Source organism: Callospermophilus lateralis, chromosome 7, assembly GCF_048772815.1.
Source record: "Callospermophilus lateralis isolate mCalLat2 chromosome 7, mCalLat2.hap1, whole genome shotgun sequence".
NCBI lineage: Eukaryota > Metazoa > Chordata > Mammalia > Rodentia > Sciuridae > Callospermophilus > Callospermophilus lateralis.
Window position 1 is genome coordinate 48774614 of NC_135311.1, and position 20621 is coordinate 48795234.

The window sequence follows — 20621 nt, forward strand, 5'->3', positions numbered from 1 at the left end:
TGAATTTACAACAAACTTAATCATTTAAAACAACACAAATTTATTATTTTATAGCTCTGGCATTAAAAAAGTCAGGAGATAATCTCATGATCTTAAAATCAATGTGTCTGCAGAGCTACATTCCTTTCTGAGGGTTCTTTGGAAGAATTCATTTTATTGGCTCTCCAGTTTTTAAAGGCAGTCTGAATTCATCAGCTTGTGTGGCCCTTTTCTTTATTTTGACAGTGTATTTCTCCCATCTCTCCCTCTGTCATCCCCTCATCATTTTCTGATTCTAAGCCTCCAGTCTTCCTATGAGAACCATTTTGATTACTTTAAATCCATTAAGAAAATCCATCATGATCTTCTTATCTCAAGTTCCTTAATTTAGGCACAACTTTGGCTGTCTAAGGTAATTTATGCATGGGTTTTGGGAATTAGAATGTAGACAAGTTTGGGAGAATATTTTTTCAACTAAATTCATAATTTTTAAGAATTATATTTAGCCAAGAGAATAATTATAGTAGTAGAAAATAGCTTCACTTAAAAAAACATTACATAATTATTTCTGATTAAAAACAAATTAAATACTTTGATTATTCCTACTTCCTAATATCAGAAACATGTAGAAAGAAGCTAGTTAAGCATTCATCAGTTATGTTATTAAGATAATTTCTTGTTTTTTCCTTCAGAATTGAAAGAGATGATCTATTCTCTTGTAACTCTATCAGTCTCTTTTGTTTTGATGTTTGTAAAATAGAAACAGTAGAAATATGATTCCACTTACTAGCTTATCTTTCAATTAAATTTACAAAAGCTAAAAAAGGAATACATAAAAATGTTAAATGTAGTATAATCTTTGAGATTTGGGTGTATATGAGTGTAAGCATACATATGTAATCAAATTGCAAGTATTTTATACGTGACATTAACTTTGATTTTCAGCAAAATAAAATAGGCCTAGATTTTTACCTTCAATTTAAATAATTTGGAAGCCATGAGCAGAAGAATATGGAGGGAAAGGATAATGAACTACGTTTTGAGAAATAAATGGACACCATTTTAGGAAGATTCACCAAAATAAAAGAGCATTTGGTGGCTTAAAATGCTCACTTTGTACATGAGAAAACAAAAACCACCGACTTTAGTAAGTTACCCAAATCCATACTATTAGATAGCTGCAGATCTGACACTAAGTTCCAGCCTTCCTAACTCTTAATTTAATATTCTCTCTGCAATAACATGAGGTTTCCAATTTCCTACTTACTGTATGATATTCTCTGACTTGATATGGTTTCTTTCTTCTAATATCTTCATTTTATATGCTAAATTAATATTATTTAGGTTGACTCTCTTGAGAGAGGAAAAACCGGTGTCTTTTCCAATATGATTATGTACAAATATACAAAATGCAATCAAGTTTCTATTGCTTCTCTCTCTGCAAATTAAGATGCAAAAAACGGAAAGGAAAAGGAGCTTAATAATATTTTCTTGCCTTTTTCTCCCTCTATTACATTGTACTAAGAAAGTATAGTTGAACTATGAAGACTTTCTTTCAAAAGTGAGTGCTGATAGTTACTTACAGGTCTCAGATTAATTAATGCAATAATTGTGTGTGTGTGCATGTGTGTGTGTGTGGGTGGGTGTTGGTAGAGGGTAATAAACGTCATTGAAATGTTACATATAAGCAAGCATATATTCCATGTTTAAGAGTTTCAAACCACCCTCAATGTATAAACAAATACCTCCCCTCAACTCCTCTTTCTTTTAACTATATTTGATTTTTAACCTTCAAGCTACACATAAACTAATTTATAATTGTTCCACTTTGTAGAGTCTTATTTTTGTTTTAGAAGAAAAATATTTGGACTTGGAATCTTTTCTTCTTTGACAGGGAAGTCACTGTGCTCTTACACGAATGGAAGGAACCATCAATGAAGTTTCAATTCATTCCATTCACTTGATTCCATCCTCTCAAATATCTTCTGCCCAGTTTGATTCATTATATTACAATAGCTACAACTTGGTATGAGCTCTGTAACTCTCTACACATGTTTTCCTGCTTATCCCTTCAGTGAGTGCTTTAAGGTACATGGCAAAGTAGAGTTATTTTATTCTTTGTCTAGCATTCAAATTGTAAAGAGCAGAATATACATGTAGCACTATAAATAACAAATACAATAAAATATTCAGTGAGTCTGGTGCCAGAAAATATTTTTTTTTAACTACAACAATATGTAGAAAGATGTAATCAGTACCCAGTAAATATACTATGTAAAAAATACTACTGATACTAATTCCAGTGTAAGCAGTTCCCTACACAGGCATGGACATAGATCATTCCCAGAAGTGATGGTTTCTTTTGTAAGGCAATATTTCACTGGTGACATTTTGGTGCCAGTGAATCAACATTTCCAATCCTTATTTTCTATTTGAAGAAATCCTGACATCTGGAATTGGTCCCCCTAGTAATGCTATTTAAACCATCATGGGATAATGCTTCTTAATCATCTTCAACTTAGTTGGAAAAATTAAAAGGATTGTCTATTCAATTTATGCCCACTCCTTGGGGTTATCTAGATAGCTGTTTGCTTGTACTGTTTAAACAATGTTATTACTGACATTTCTTTTCAGAACTTTAACCCACCAAGTGAATTATAAAACTTTTAAATCTCTGAGAACGTTTAGAAGTTATAATTTAGGTAAATGTACCTTCACTACACTTATATTTGTTTTTAGTCATTCAAATTCTTGTGTATGGTGATGTTATGCACAAATTGTAATGTCATAGAAATATTAAAGCAATAATGTCTGTCTTTATGTGGCACTAGTATAAGAATATGGAGTAAGGGAAGACTTTCAATAAAACACTTTGGATCCTTAAAGAAATAACTCAGTTGTTAAAGAGAGATGGAAAGGTACAGATAGTATACTGACTTACCCAATGAAGCCAAGGCATTACATAAAATAAAGGTATTAAAATTTATTCTTGCATATTTACACTATGTTTAGACTTATAAATTTATATATGTACACAAAACTTTGTAATAAGTGGATATAATAGCTAAGAAATAGAAGAATAGGCTAACTTGCCAGTGAACCTCATGAAACATCAAGTTGTTCACTTGAGTATTTTAGGTTGTTCAAGGTCAGAGCACTACCACAAATCAAACGTAGCACTAAGGATGGTAATGTGGAGCAGGAAATTAATACAAAACTTAAAAAAGAGACTTTTTTTCACATTAGTCAAGATAAATAACTTGATATAAAAGTTTTAAGCCCTTGAAAATCAGGTTATTAAAGTCATCCTAATTTCTCTGTACTTAAAATCTAGTCTGTTTGTAAGACTGAATTAAAAACTGAGATTATCATCCTATGCCATTTATCCAAGGATTGAAAGATTTTTAGGTGTTCATTAACCTATTTGTTTTTTTTTCTTTATTTGTTATTCATCGAATATTTATTAAATATCTTATCTGAATAAAATCTTGCACTAGTTGTTATATAAAAAAGGACAAGATAATGACCAAGACACAAAGCCTGTCCTTAGAAGTTAGCATGAGAGAGAGACAATGCAATAAATATTTTATGATTTAGCAGGGAAGATAAAACAAAATAAACACCAATTAAAAAAGAAAGTAGTAAGTGTATAATAAATTTCCTTTTTTTTCTTTTCAAAAAAGAGTGATTGGAAAGTATCAATAGCTATAGATTCAAAGATAAGTAATACCCAATTCTTTTCTTACTAGAGTTTTAGTTTATCAGGGTTGGCTTTCTCGAAGTGAAAGAAGTGTCAGGGAAAGCTTTATAGAAGAAGTGATTCTTGAATTTTATCTTAAAATATAGGTAAAAAATTTAACATATGGGCAAAAGAGAGAGCTTTCCAGGGAGAGGTAAAATCATGAATACAACAGCATCTGTGTTCTTCTCTCTGAATTTATTTTTATTCTTCTGAAGGTTTGGTATGGAAATGACAGAAGGCATAGCTATGTAGTATATGTTTTATCATACATTGTTTTTCATGCCATAAAAAGATAAATATTCTTAGGAAACTATTTTTCAAGATTACTTCAAAAACCTCTTGAATATAATTATTAGTGTAGTTAAAGTTACATGGCAGAGTTGATCTTAAATTATTTCTTTCTCTTAGATACCCCAAATTATCTGTAACCTCTTACAGCAAGAAACAGAGATAAATGAAACTTCATTATGGTTTGGTGTACAAGTATATTTGAACTTATACATTTTTAGCATATTAGTCGCTCATGAGTAGAGTCTACCTGAGATATTACATAGTTCATAGCATGTTTTTCTACCCTTTGTATTATCTATAAGGGTTGAATTGAGAAAATATCCAACTCTTAAGTTACTCAGGTGAATTTGCTATTGGATTACCAACTTCAGCAGAAGTGGTATTACTGTGGGTAATACACCTGAGGGTCAAGACCATCTCAAGGGCTTTATAGAAGTCTCTATTGAGAGAAGAAAGGTATAAACAAAGGGACTGAGGGAGAGCATTTCAAGAAATAAAGAGTGAAAAAAAAAAACTATAACCTACAATGTGGTTCTTTCTCCATGCCACTTTGCCTTGAACATTTTGAGTTACTTGAGAAAATCCATTTTCTTACATTCTTTCTTAAAGATTATATTTGAATCCCCACAAGAATTTAAACTACTTTATAATTGGTATACTTTGAAAGACACAAAAAGCCCATAATTTGCACATTGGGCAGAAAAGCAGTTTTATCTCTTGGTAGATTATTTTGTTAAATATATGACTGTCTATGATTAGTCTAAAAACTCTATTTTTCTTGGTGTGATTTAACTTTGATATTATGGAACCATTCTTTGGGTCTTGCATTATTTCTTAAGAGATTTGTAAGAAGTGCCCCCATTTGATATAAGTATGGCATAAATTTTAAGGTAAAAAATTTAAACTAGAGATTTGGATAAATTATAGGCTAGTTCTGGGAGGCTGTGCTGATAAGTTTATTTGACATTCACTTTTCTGAAAGTTGAGAAGAGGTAAGAACAAGAACGAAGCACCTTTTACTGTCATGTATCTTTAATATATACTATAGCTTTATGGTTTAAAATACAAATTTTCACATATATTAATATCATCAATAATTGTGTAGTTCCATTCCCATTATACAATTCCTTAGTTATGAAAATAGAGCTTCAGACAGATTAACTATTGAAAAGTTGGACTGTTGTACTTAAAGCCAATTTGAAAGCCTCTGCTTTTTTACTAGTTCATGAATATAATTTTAAAAAATTGTTTTTTTAAAAAAAATGTCATGATGATGTAACTTCATAAAAAAATACTTTGCAGTTTTAATTGGTAAGTGGCATAGATTGAGCAAATTGAGGACCATTTTAGACTAAAATGTTTAAGGACTACTATTGGAAGATCATACTTTAGATTTAAACCAGGGCATTGAGTGTTTAAATACTTTCAATATTACCTTAATACTTTAATGCCACAAGGAAACAGTTTTATTTACATGTATATACTTACACAGATAACACCAGTGTCTCCTTGTAATCTCACTTTACCAACTGAGACAACATTTTGATTTCATTTCTTCTTTATTAAATTCTCTACAGCCAACTGAGTTTTATTTTTCAATAAAATTATGGATAATTAATCATTCAGGCAGGGCATAGTGGTTCACGCCTGTAATTCTTGTGGCTTGGGGGGCAGAGGCAGGAGGATCACAAGTTCAAGTACAGTCTCAACACCTTAGTGAGGGAGGCCCTAAGCAACTTAGCAAGACCCTGTCTCTAAATAAAATATTAAAAGGGCTGAGAATGTTAAGCCGTTAAGCACCCCGGGGTTCAGTACTCTCTAGGCCGCAGCTTTACCCAGTCTCATTTTGTTCCCAGTACAAAAATAAAGGATTTTCTAATAATTTTAATTATAAAAAACATCTGCAAGAATGTGCTTGCTTAGGAAGAGTCCATGAAAGAATATGTACTGCTTTTTATAAGTAGCCCTTCTTAATACCTCCTATATCTCTTCAGAATAATACCCAGCAAATCCTTCAATATGGGAAATAGCTTTTTGCTTTACTTTTCACTGGAGAACTTTTAAGTAACTAGCAGACTTATAACTGATGTAGAAAATGTTGGCTTTCAGTATTAGATTGATAAATAATTTTTTCAAGTATGTGGATAAGGAAATAAGAAGGGTGGTAGGAAGTAGGAAATTTCAGGCTCTGAATGCCAAACATAAAAAAATAAAACTTCATGATATTTAGGAGGTTCATTCTCAAGTCTCTTACCTATGATCTTACTGAGTAAGAACTCATTAATCTCTGGTTAATGGATCAAATATTATTAATTATTAAACAGAGTCATTCTAGGGTTTAATAAGAAAGGTTTTAAGATGATCCAGACTCCTGATTTTATGGATGGAGTCCTAAGATCACAGATTCCCCAAAGTCATATGTCATCACTTGCAAAGTAGGGATTAGAAATGAGGGACCCTGCATGTTGCCTGGTGTGTCAACAACACACTTATCAACACAATAGTCAGTTTCAGAGATACAGAGAATAAGATACAGAGAATAAGAAGACAAAGGAAGGAAAGCTTCACCATTTTAACCTTTTCAACCTGCCTGGAGAAAGAGTGAGAAAAACTAAATATTTTTTCCAAAATAAAAGTTTAATTAGATTAAGGAGGGAGGGTGAGATAAAATGAGAGTAGGAAGTTTCTGCTTTTTCAAAACATAGAAGGGCTGCCTTGATCTTTCCAGTTTTTATCATATCAGGGTCTACCAGTGCATAATTGTAGGTCTTGCTAAATGCCACTGATCCATATTCTCTGTTCTAATTTGGTTTGATCCTATCCTGTAGAGAATGGCTCAAGCACACAGAAGACTCAGGGGAAAATGGAGTTTTAAGGTAGATTTCAAAAGAAATTAGAATCATCTCAGTATATATCTTGTTTTTTTGTGTGTTTTTTTCAATTTCATTTAAAAATTGTGAGAGAAGGAACTTTAACAAGATTCATGTATGAAAGCAACCTCTAGGCAACTTAAATATTTTATTATTGTCTTAAGCAATACCAAAAAATACAGACATTTATGGTGTATTGTATTATAAAACATTTAACAACACAATTATTAATGTTATAGTAGTCCCCATCATATTTATATGATTTTTTAGCAACTTTCTTATTTAAGGCAAGAGTTCTAATTGCCTAGGTTGTTTTGGATAGAAAAAGCAGCTTGGTTTTGGACATTATTGCTGAATCATTGTTATATTTTATGCCTTTAGTGTGAGTATCATGGTGAGAAGTTTAATATTTCTAGGTGAGAAGATAGTGAATGCTTCCTCAGTATAGCATAAGTCCCCTGGTAAGGCATTTTGCAATATTTTTAGCACACGATTACGACTATTTTAAAGTCCCACAGTCACTATGATATGTGGATATACCCATGTCACCACCTTTTTTTAACTGTTCCCCGTGTGTCTGACTCCAAAGTATGTGTTCTGATTGAAACCTGCACGGCCATGTTTACATCTTCCTTTTTTCATAGTTCAGTTCTGCAAAGCAGAGAAATTCATGGCTGATTCTCAGGAATTATTGTTTAGTTCCAATGTTCAAATAACAGCCTGCTAAAAATCTTGTAAAAGAAAAAAGGAGTCCACTCTCCTACTATCAAGGTCATTACTGAACTCAATGCCTTCAGTTTAAAAGCACAGAGATGCCATCTAGCAGCCAACATCAGGAATTTCCTGCCCTGCAATAGCCTTTTCCCTATGAAACCGAACAATAAACAAATTCCTGCAAGTTTTCAGTTTATAAAATTTTACTTATTGAATGGTGATTTGGCGTATTGCCTATAACTCAAACACTCATTACAAAGGAAATTAATTGACAGCTCTTAAAATAGGCAAAGTGATATACCCATGAGTTTTTCTACAAGGAACTGGAAACTTGTTAATCAGACTTTAATTAAGAAAACATAATTGAAATAATTTTCCTAAGAGAAAAATCAATAATATGTCTACACAAAAATACAAATAATTAATTAGCAGTGAATTGCTTTCCTTTGCTGGAAGAAAATATTAATCTTGCTAATTTTCTGATGTACTAAATGACATAAAAGGAAGTATGTACACACTGAAAGTAAGTTCATGAATATAGATGCTTTGTCATTTCTTTTGAATTTAAAAATAAAATTGACTTTCAAGCTAACCATAAGATGGCGATACCTAAGCACTTAACAAAACTGTCATATAAGATCTATAAGCTTCAACCACAGGGAAAAAAAAAAAAACATTATAAATGCAAATATTATGTGATCTTCCATAGATAAAGTTGGTATTGTTCTTAGTGAACTATTTTTTTTCAGTATATTAAATACAAAAGGTACTTATTAAGATTTTGAATATTTGATATGTATGGAATCCTATACTTAAAAAAAAACAAACTGCTCAATTTTAAGAGCTGTCCTAGTTTATCAGTTTGTGATTATCCATGTGTGATTATCCATATGTTTATAACAATCATAAAAATAAGAATTATATTTAAAGAAAAATGAATATATTTTTGAAATTCTACAATAACAAATAATAGTCTTAAGATAAGAGTATGCATAAAAGCAGCTGTTTAGAATTTCTGTTTATTTAAGTGCCATTGCTTAAATTATTGCTTATTTGCCTCAGAAATGTGATTTTCCGTGGTATTATGTTGTTGGGTTTTTAAATTTAATTTGACATAATTTTTGTATGAATTCCAACTTGTTAAATAAATAAATTTCAATTTTTTTAAAATCTAAGCCCTTAAGAACAATAGTAAATAAAATCTGAGAAAATATGTAGTTAATAACCAAATTGAAAATTAGTTTGGGAACACAATAATGAAATTTGTAATTCATTTTGAGGAGGACTATATAGTTTGGTAACCAAATATGGTTTGATAAAATACAAAAATAGCATTTTCATTCTTTTTTTTTTTGGTATTTCATTGTTTTTTTTAAATTTATTATTATTTTTTATTGGTTATTCAAAACATTACAAAGATTGCAGAATTACATTCTTTGAAAAGTAATATTTTGTCTACAAACCCTCAAAATTTTGATACCATTAAAATTAAATATTGTTATTTACATTTTAATATTCCCAATAATTTGATATGTGGTATTCAACAAGATATCATATTTTGTTCTTTGTGTACTGTGTTGAAGTATCTAGAAGCTTAGAAGGACAGTTTGAAAAGTTAATGTATTACTTTCCTTCCCTGGATTTCTTAGGTCAGTTGTGCCAAACATTCACAAAATTAGAAAGTTTTGTATCACTTAATATGCAGAAATAAACTCATCAAAACTCAAAAAGATCATATTTATGAAGAATGGGTTATCTATTCGGGGAATTCTCCATATTTACAAAAGTTTGTATATATACATATACATATAATCTTGGAAACATTGAAGGCAAGCAATGAAGATATGTATGCACTCAAGATATCAGACAAATAAGATCATACATTCAATTGTTAATGAAGTTCTACATAGGTGAATTTTTAGTGCATTATAGTTATACATAATAGTGGGATTAATATTGACACATTTACAAATGCATATTTCTGTTCCCACTACTATTCTCTCCCCTCCCCTCCTCTTTCCCTCTGATGCCCTTCCATTGCTCTGTTAGTCTTCCACATATTTGAATTTTCAAAGAATAACAATATTTATTTTAAGTGATTTTTCTGTGTGAACTCAGTCATTAATTTCGATTTTTAAAAAATTTATCAATAATGTTTCAAGCAAGCTATATTATGGAATGTGTTCAAAAGTTTTAACCAAAAATCATTCAAGATTGGCAGTGAAATATGCCACTACACATGCAGAGGCAAAAAGAAATGATTTAAAAGTATGAAAACAGAATCAACACTATAACATCCAAGTAGAATGCCTTAGAACCACATCTTAATATACAAAACATGCCATTAAGATTATTAAGATAGAAATCACGCTCCATGTGAAGCTTTCACAATGAAAGTGTAGTACAACCTTAGCTTTGAAATAAAATGATTTTATTTTCATCAGATATCTCTAAATATGAAACTACACAGAAATAATTGTGAGTACATATGACATGATTCTAAGTTTTCACTATCTACTATGTTAGGCCTAGAAATAGAACGACCACAGTATTATATTTTGGTTGGCAAAATCTTAGTTCTATTCAGTTATGAAAGGAAAGAATTTCTCTAACACTACACAGATGATGTAAAGCTTCAAAAACAACTTTACAATATTTCAAAATACAGCTTTAGATAGTTTTTATAAATAGCATCCTTTTCCCAAGATTGTCAAATTGCTTTTGAACCGTTAAATAAGTAAAATAATAAAAATAATTGGCTCTCTCATTCTTTTCCCCAGATGCTTCCAACTTATTCTAGGTAATTATGATTTTCTTAGAATGCTGAAGTCTTGAAATTACCACACTTGACTTTTCTCATATATCTCTGAAAATATTTTTTTTTCCCCATATTTTCCTGACTTTCTAGCAAAGGAGCTTAGTGATCACTTTAATTGCCAGTACTGGACTATTTTCAGAGTTCAACAGCTAGGAGAGGACTCATCCTTCTTATTGCCCTCCTTAGTTTGATAGGGTTCTCACTTCCTGTTTCACTGATAAATCAGAACTTCCTCAGTGTTTCCTAATTTCCTTAATGAAAAGAAAGAAGCAAACACAAGCCCCTTTCACAGACGCCTCTTAGCCATGGCAGAGAGTATATCTCTGCTGTTTTGCCGTGTGTTACAAGCAGCATCCCAAATGTTTTGGACACAAACCGCAGCACGTCTGCGATGGGAGTATTATTGACCAGCATCAGCTGGAAAACGCTTCCCTGCTTTCAACAAAGAAACGGTTCACCATCTCCTAATGTTTATAAATGGCATTGTTTCAATTGCAAACTCCTTTGCATTACCCGTCCGACTTCAGGAGAGAACATTAAGCAGTTGGACACGGAATAAGCTAAATTCCCCGGAGAGCCGCATTGCCCGCTGCCCATACACATTATATTCGCTCCTGGTCCCTCCCCCCACTCACACCAGGACTCTACCTTGAGGAGCTATTCCTCCGGTAGTTCACCTTGTTATCTTCCAAGCAGTGGGGATGCGCCAGACACCACAAGGTAGCTGAAAGCTGTCTCCTCTGCTGGTTTTGGCATATTTATTTGCATTTTGGTCGGTTTATTACATATTGCACATTTATTTCAAACAAGAGTCAAAATATTGTCCATACCTTGGAAGGATCTAATCCAGCAAGCAAATACAGCAGCAGGAGGTTGAGAAGGTTGGACGTCGCCTGCATTCTGATCTGGGTTTTTGCCCCCTCTTTACTCTCTTTTATGTAGCCACTCCACTCACTGCAGAGACCTTTCCCCCGTCAGTTGCACTTTCTGCCTGCCAGTCAGAGCGGAGTGGAGGCAGAGGCGGTGGCAGCAGCAGGAGCAGGAACAGCAGCAGCGGTAGCAGTAGCGGCAGCAGCGGCAGCCGCCCTGGGGGGCGATCATTCCGCAGGCATTCTCAGAGCAGGGAGTCGGGGAGCTCAAGTGGGTGGGTTGGGCTGCAGTGGGCGCTGGCCGAGGTGCTGAAGCTCCTCCAACCGGCGCGCCCCAGTCTATCCTCTCCCCGGCTGCTGCTAGAGAGCCAGCCCACCTCAAAAGTTTTGACCCAAGAAAAAGATAAAGGGAGTAACTGCTGAGGGAGGTGTGGAGACCTGGACAACGGATATGACATCACTATTGCTCCTGGGGGTTTGGGGGGGATATTTTTCGGGAAATTTGTTAACCAAACAAAGATTGACTCTCATGCTCCAGTTCAGCATTTGCTGGCAACTTGAGCTGCAGAGAAGTAGAGTCAGCTAGAGACAGGGTTATGAAACAAATAGTTCACTGGAACCTTCTGTTGTCATTGACAGAGGACTTGATATCCTATCTAGTGCTTTAAACAAAAGTTTTGCGGTGCAGACTGTCAATGTATATTTTCTAGTCAAAGCCCACATTTTAAAAACTATTATAGATGTGTGAAGATGTTTATGTCATTTATAGATGTGTATGATCCCATTTATGAATACCTTATTGAAATAGTTTTGGTTAGATATTGTTTATTTATCGAATTAGGGCTTTCTTTTTAAATCTGAAAACATATGCAGAAATAAATGAAAAGGGGTTATTTTTCTTTTAATGGAAGTGGCATATTCCATTAGTGTCTTCCCAAACTGAAGTATGCTCCCCCCATACACATCCAGACCTAGAAATAAAAATTCCCTCTTGACTTATGATTTTATGTGGGAAAAAAAAAAAACAGTGATGACCGATTGATTGAAAGTGTCTTTCTTTCTTTCTTTCTTTTTTTTAGAGCTTTTTTTTAAAAAAAGAAAGAATAGCTGCCTCACAAGAGGTAAAAAATGTCAATTGGCAAACTAACTCTCTCATTCACTTTGCATCATTTAACTATATTCAAACATCATCTCTTTGAAGCCCCAAGGTGTTCTAAGATCAAAAGGTGGTGTGGATTGGCCACCACCCTGAAACACCACTGGCATGCGATGTAACTTTAGTTCTCTTAGCTTTTGTTGATTTTTCTAGTAATGATGCTCCCTGAGAATTAAGATATGCAATCTAGAACTATACATAGACAGAGCTTCCCTTTACTTTCACATAAAAATGAAGAGAAATTGCTCACACAGTATACAAAATTTCCACCAACCTTTCACAGAAAATAACCCATTTTTAAAAGACAAGAAACATAATTAGGATTGAAATACTTTTGAAGTTAGAATCCCCAAAGAATTACCTCATATTACAACTATTTTTATCCCCAAACTACAAATATTTATTCATATGTGAATGATTACTTGAGTTGTTTTTTTTCTACAAACCATAGAAGACATGAAGTACATTAAATCTGCAAATTCCTTTTGAAAAGGTGGATTATGCATAATAAGTAAATTGCAGAACAATAGAAAGAAGGTGGAATTACTTATGGTGCCATTCATTTAATGATAACCCTAGCAACCATAACCATATTTAGAATTTCCCATTATTTTCTAGCAGAAATAGAAAAAAAAGTTTTCATGGAAGGTTTTAGGTAAAATTGCAGAGTTATGCCTGACAATCTTTGGGATAACTTCCTGGAGCATATTTGGAGCTCTGTTTTATTTACTCTTTTTACATCTCTTCTTTATATATCTTTTTCTATCTTTTTAAAAATTTATCTATGTACAAAAAACACCCTACTTTTTCAGTTATTTATACTGAAAAAATTCTTGGAAGTTTTATTTTGCACCACTTTAAAATCTTCTACATGACTGCACAGTTAGAAAATGAATTTACAGTATGTGGCAGCTGAATAATATAAATGTGCATTTTTATTGCCTATTCTTTAAATATGACTTTTTATTTTCTTTGCATTTACATGATTTTTTCTATTTCCAAAGTATCTTCTACCATGTTTTCTTACATTTATACCTCTCAGTTATTAAGCAGTGCAACAAACTTGAGTATAAAAAGTTATATTTAACAGACATACAAAATAGTAATACAAAAACATAATAATATCAATTTTATCACTTCAAATTCAACAGGTATTTATTCTTGCAATAGTAATAATGTTTTTTTTTCTGGAAATAAAATATTCTGATGTCATACATGGTATTTGCAACAAGACTTTTATGTGGGCACACATTTTCCCTTTAACTCTATTTTTCTACATTTTATGGCACTGGAATATCATTTGTAACAGGAGATAATAAGAAGACAAATTTTATGAAACTTTGCCAGGAAACATGTGATAGAAGAGGACAATAATATTTAGAGATCTAAAGTAAGTAATGTATTGTAATTATGATACAAATGAAAACAGATGATCTTAGCATACTTACAACATACTTGCCATAAGAAAAGCTGAGTCATTTGTAGAGAACAATCAAGCTCAGTAATAAATCAAAGCTGTATTAAACATGGCTCTGAAAAATAAAAGCTGTAAACTAAACAACACAAATTCAGCATTACCCTGCTACTCCCTTTGCCTTTGAAAACAAAGTCATAAAATTGCTTCGTTTTTCTTAAATATAATTCAAACTATTCCTTTTAGTCATTTGTTTTGGATTAAAGCCCTCTTACGTTGTCTTATAGTCAATTTGATGACAGTGCAGGTCATATTATGCAATGTATCTGTGCACAGCAATCTAGAAAGCATTTCTCCTTGCAAGGAAGAAAATCCATGAAGCTCTTTGTATCTCCTATCTTACATTAGTTAGTCAGGAGTTTCCATTTTATGGGAAAGATACACTTATAGTATACCTATTTTTGTTTTCCCTGTTATTTCAGGTTGATGACTGTAGCTAATTTAAAACAAGTTATAAAATGTGGCATATGACATAGATTTAGAAATCTTGCATTTTTCAATGCACATACAAGAAAATTGATATTTCTGTGTTTAGTCAGCCTTTTGTGGCTACAATGGGCACAAAATTTCCCTTTGCTCTGAAACTTATGTAACATTACAAAAACTTCAGCTAATACTATCTACAAAATTGAGTAAACACAAACATTTGTGAATTGTGTGTATACATGACACTTACAACAAAAAATGCATTAAAAATGTCCAAGATTATAAATGTAAGCTTTCAATTATGTAGTGGATTCTAGTGTTAGTTGACTGTTTTATATGTTTTCATCTTCTTTTGGTAAAAGATTTTATGATATACTTCTTTCATATATTTTGCAGTGCCTCAGCATTTCAGAGAGGTTGTATTATGTTAAAAAATGCTGTTACTATTTTGGTTTCATCTTTTACCAAACATTAAAAGACTTTGTTATTTTAAAATAAAATTAAGAATTATCCATCAGGTAATATAAACCCTTAGGCATTTTTTCACCATTCATTATATAAATGGAAATTGCCATTAATTTATTTCCTAATGTCCGTGACCTGTCAGAGTACTGCCACACTTTTATTTTTTGCCTTTGGCTCTTTTCTGTTTCTTGAGAATAACTTCTCTTCCCTGATATCTTTTAAAACATTTTCATCTAGATCCCTTACCTCTCCTACCTACTTTGTCTAAATTCACAGGCCATTTTTATCTGTTTACTATTTGTTTATATGCTATTAATTTTCTATTTTTCTCCCTTATTGGAATATATTCTACCAATGGTCTTTGTCTGCTTGGTGTCCTACTCTAATTTAAGAATTTAGAATAGGGCCTGACAACAGACAGTCACTTCTTAACCGTTTAGAAAAAGTGAACAAATGAGTGACTTTTCCAATTTTAATTAATTCATGCATGATATTCAAGTTTTTGCTAGATGTCACTACTTAATTTTGTATAGATATTTCAAATTCAATATTTCAAACCAATATCTTTCCCATGTTATATGAGTTTGGACATGATTTTTTTTCCCTATTATGAAGTAAAAAGCATGGAAGTCATACCTGATTTCTTCCTCTTCTTTGACCTTAAATTCAATACATCACAAATCTAATTTTAATTTTCTCTAAAATATCTCTAAATCCATCTCACTTCTCCATATATAATTAAGTGAGGACCTCCTTCTTTATCCTCTGAATTATTACAATGGTTTCTTTCCCATGCCTTAACCCCAATTTTTCTTTTCTTCTCTCTTCAATTGCAGTTTATAGATGATTTATTTAAAGACCATTTTGGCAATGCTGCCTCTCAGATTAGAGTAGCTTCCTATCATCTACACTGTCAACTGTGGACTCCTTAAGCTGGTTTATGGAGGACTTTTTATGATACAGCCCCTAGCTGCCAATGCAGTCTAATTTTCAGTCATTGTTTCCCAATAATTTGAATATATCATAACTTTAATACTTTTAGTTTCCTTAATGCTATTCTGGTTTTCTTTTACCTGAATAATTTTTACTCTGCCTGTAAGTTTTACTTTAAATACCAACTCAGGTAGAAAGCCTTTACTAGATCCCTAGTATCTTCTCGAAAGTTGTCTCTTAGTATGTTTTATAATTCCTTGTGTATAATTTCATCATTGTATTTACAACACTTGGTCATTAGACTATAGTTTTGTGTTTTCTTCACTGGATAATAAAGCTTTTGAGGACATATTGATTATCAGTTGTTGCTAAACTGACCTTTACCAAAATTTAGTAGCTAAAAAAATGTATTAACTGTCATAGATCTGTGACAATTCTTTTTTAAGAATTACAATTGGTGTCAGATGTCATTTTGAGATTAAACTTGGCTGTATATCCAAGATGGTTCATTTCCATGGCTGCAGTTGATGCCAGTTCTCAGCTCAGTTGAGAAGGTTCTACACAATATCCCAGGGGCTAATAACTTCTATGGAGAAATCCCAGGATTCATAGGTATTGCACTTTTGTTGAAGCAAGGAACTAAAACCAGCTCAGATTTAGGGGTTGGATATTTAGGCTTCATTTCTCAATGTAAAGCATGGCATGTGAAAAGAAGGAGGGAAGAGATTGATGGCAGCCATATTGAAATTATATAACAAAGGGATTATTTTAAACACTCATTTAAAAATCCGCATGGTATTCTTACAATTACTAATCTACTGGGCTTGCATTTTGAAGGTGGGCTTTACATTGCATATGATTTCCAAGGCATAAGGGGAATACTTTACATAAGAAATAATTTTATATTTAAAAATAATAAAATACAGGATTTATGCCTCTAGTATGCAAGACTAGATCATTTGGACCTGGTCTCTCACTGGAAAAATCAGAATAAATATAAATACAACTTCTTTAACACACTGGAACACCACTGATCTACTATTTATCCTATTGACATCATAATAACATATGGAAAAGAAATAAAAAGATATGGGAAGTAAATCCCTAACAGTTAAGGCCACTTTTCCACTTAGAGCATTTGCTATCTTCAGAAGAAACTACTCAGAGAGTAAAGAACGTGAGTTCCTGACAGCCTCACAGGTCTAGAGAAGCATAAATTGGGATTCAAGGTTTTGCGGCCAATGTAGGAGCCCTACTACCCTGTCCCTATCCTAGTTTGTGTTGAGATGTTGGGATAGAACAGTCTTCATAGGAACTTTTATGACCAGCTCCTGATTATCTCCATTCTTGACATTACTGAAAGATGGTCTGGAATTACTTGTAAACCTAGACCTCTCGCAGAGGTAATTTAATTTTTTTAATTTTCATTTTCAACATAGATATTTCTTTCTATATCTTTTTTAAGAATAACTTGGCCAAAGTTTGTACCTGATTAGTTAGTGGCTTATTATAGCACAACTGAGATGTAAGTCTTGGAAACAAAGGGATGGATCTGTAATAAAAATAATAAAACCATAAAGCAAATCTGTTGTGTGGTTTTATTTTTTTTCTTTTGAGAAAGCAGGCAAAATATTTGTTGGTTTTAATTAGGTTGAATTTAAATTAGTTGAAGGACATGGAGTCAGCAATATCTACGTTTGAATTTGAAATGTAAAATCTGTGGAAAAGCATGTGGAGTACATATACATACAGACAAATTCTGTAATGTATGACTTGGCACAGTCAATTTATACAGCCAAAAGCATTCTTCCTTCTGATTATAACTTTCCACTTACATTATTTAAAATCTACATACTTTTTATTAAATTGGAGTAGTAGAAGCAGTTTGTTTTACTACATACTTTGATTTAAAAAAGATATTCAACCTCACTAATAACAGATAAGTGAAAATTAAAACAAAGATGAAATTCAGGGCTGAGAGTATGGTTCAGCAGTGGAGCACTTGCCTAGCAACCAGGAGGCTCTGGGTTTGATCCTGCATCAAAAAAAAAAAAAAAAAAAAAAATGTTCTTGCAAGGTGACACATTCCTGCAATCTCAGTGATTCTGTAGGTGATAAGTGGAAGAAAGGTCCCAAATTTGAGGCCAGCCTCATCAATTTATTGAGACCCTGTCTCAGTTAAAAATATATATATATATATATATATATTAAAAGGACTGAGGATACAGCTCAGTGGTAATGCATCACTGGGTTCAATACCAAAGAAAGAAAGAGAAAGAATTTTATATCCCTAATTTAAGAAAAAATTAAAAGTTCTGAAAATATTAAATATTGACTGAGATCTGCAAAAATGTGGTGCTTGTGTATTATGAATGGGAAAATCCATAAATAAATCAGAAATATAACTAAAGTTAAAAGTATACATAGCCTGTGATTTAGATCTTTTTTTCTTTAGGTATTATACAGCATCTGTCACACATGTATGTAAGAAGAACCACTCAGTTACCCTATGCATAAAATAGGAAAACAGGAAATTATCTAAATGCTTCTCAATAGAAAAGGAAGAAATAAAATAACAGGTTGAGGGTGCAGCTCAGTGGCAGAGCACTAGCATACCACATGCAAAGCCCTGGATTTAATTCTCAGAATCACAATAAATGTGTATGTGTGTGTGTGTTGGAGGGGGGTGTGGTGGGATGGGGGTGGGGGGGAATTAATTTCTAAAATAAATGAAGTTGAATAAAATATATTGACAATAGAGAGGATAAAAATATTGAAAAACATGTCAAGTATGATGTAATTTATGAAAATAAAACATGCAAAAACATTACCAATATTTAAATACAAATAAATATAAAAATATAATTAAGTATTTTATTAAAAAAATTATTCATGATTGTAGGTGCCCCAAGGAATGGGATGAGGAAATGGGGATTTCATCATGATTAATAACTTTTTATTTCTTTTATATATATTAGACATCTATATACTCCTCAATCGTAATATATTAGAAAGCTAGTACTGGGTATATTATTCTGTCTACTGCTCTGTGTGTGTGTGTGTGTGTGTGTGTGTGTGAGATTGTGTGTGTGTGTAAGTTAATGCACACACACAAACAAAACATGTATAGCATTTAAAAACCAGGTGGCACATGTCTGTAATCTGAGAGACTGAAGAGGCTGAGGCAGGAGGATCACATCTGAAGCCAACCTCAGCAATTTAGCAAACCCTTAGAAACTTAGCAAGACACTATCTGAAAAATTAAAAAGAGCTGGGCATGTAGGCCAGTGTAAATTGCCCTTGGGTTCAATCAACAGTACCAAAATAAATAAATTAATAAATAAAAATAAAATTAAAAATAAATGTGTGGAGAAATAAACATTAAAAGTTGTATGAACCAAATAAAGGCTAATGACTTAGGCCTTAGGGTAGATCTTAAAAATTGTATAAAATATTTGCAACTAAAATCAAGATAGCAATTTCCTAATTTAAAAGTACTTAAAACTTTCAAACATTATATTTGTCAGTTTTCCATTTTATAAACACATTTTAACTGTGTTAGAATCTCAGGTCATCCAAGGTTGATGGAGGAGGGTATTATGGTAATAGCACAGTGATAAGCCACCATATATAAATAAGTACCTGAGGGAAAGTGCATCCTTCCTTCTTTCTGCTCTCTGAAGACCTGTTTTCAGGCTGCAGTGGGAAGACCAGGCATCCTCTCAGCCCAGTCATTGAACCTGCAATACAGGCAAGGCCTTCTTTGTCTGGGAGTTACATTATATCCACATTTGCATTTCATGTCGATATTGCATCAACTGATGAGCTCTACCAGTATACTTGTTGCTCATTTACTAGTGAACATTAATCATCCCCCTCACTCCCATCTCTTTGCATTACTGTCTGTAAAGACTTCTCTACAAACCATGTTTATCCTTTCTCTTACCCTTCCCTTACCCACTTATCTCCATGAGAAGATGAATGAATTATCTGATTTTTGTGATTAGGAGATATGATTCATCATGAGTATTTTAAACCTCCCTCTTCTTTTTAAGATCTGCCTCATGCCTATTTCTCTTATTTGGTTTATACTCAGATGTTTTAAAGATTTAAGCACAAAGGGTCCACTGAGAAGCAATATGCAGTCTATACATCTGTCTGTAGGGTGTGCTGGTACATTTATGGGTTTTTGTAATACTGAAAATATTTAATAGAGTTACATAGCTCAGCTCAAGGAAACACACACACAGACACACACACACACACACACACACACACACACACACACTTTTAGCCCTGAGTATAGTGAGAAGATAATCTTCTGATGTCATAACACAACTTTGACAGAACAGAGGGAGAGATGACAGTGGCTAGGATATGCGGGGATCTGCAATGGTAAGAGCAATTTTCCTATATCATAGTAAACCAGAGCTGTTTATTTAAAAGATTATGTTGGAAGAAAGCAATAGGCAAACATTTTGCCTTATAAAATTTAAACAGAATAAATCTAAAAAAATGGAGAATAATTTGAAATGAACTCTGAGAATAATTTGAAATGAATGATTTGAAATAATACAAGGAGAGCTTCTTTAAATGTGCTGTTTTTTTTTTTTTTTCTATTTGAGGAACTGGGGTTGAAGCCAGGATGTTCTACCACTGAGCCACAGCCCCAGCACTTTTTATTTTTTATTTTGAAACAGAGTCTTGCTAAATTGCCACAGCTAGCTGTTGACTTGTATCCTCCTGCCTTAGCTTCCTGAGTCCTTGGAATTGTTTGCTTTTTTGTTTGTTGAGACAGAGTCTTGGATTCCTTCTAGGTTGCCCAGGGAGGTCCCCACACCTGGGTTCTACTGATCGTCCTGACTCAACTTCCCAGGTAGCTGG

General features: G+C 32.8%; 1 protein-coding gene across 1 annotated transcript in view; it reads right to left on the minus strand.

Annotated features, from left to right (window-relative positions):
* The window catches only part of Olfm3 (olfactomedin 3), a 200889-nt gene extending 189462 nt beyond the window's left edge, over positions 1 to 11427 (minus strand). The window contains exon 1 of the mRNA XM_076861705.1: positions 11245 to 11427. Within this exon, the coding sequence (XP_076717820.1) occupies positions 11245 to 11313 (69 nt within the window). The 5' untranslated portion in view covers positions 11314 to 11427. The remainder of the gene's footprint in view (positions 1 to 11244) is intronic.
* Between the last annotated feature and the right edge of the window lie 9194 nt (positions 11428 to 20621).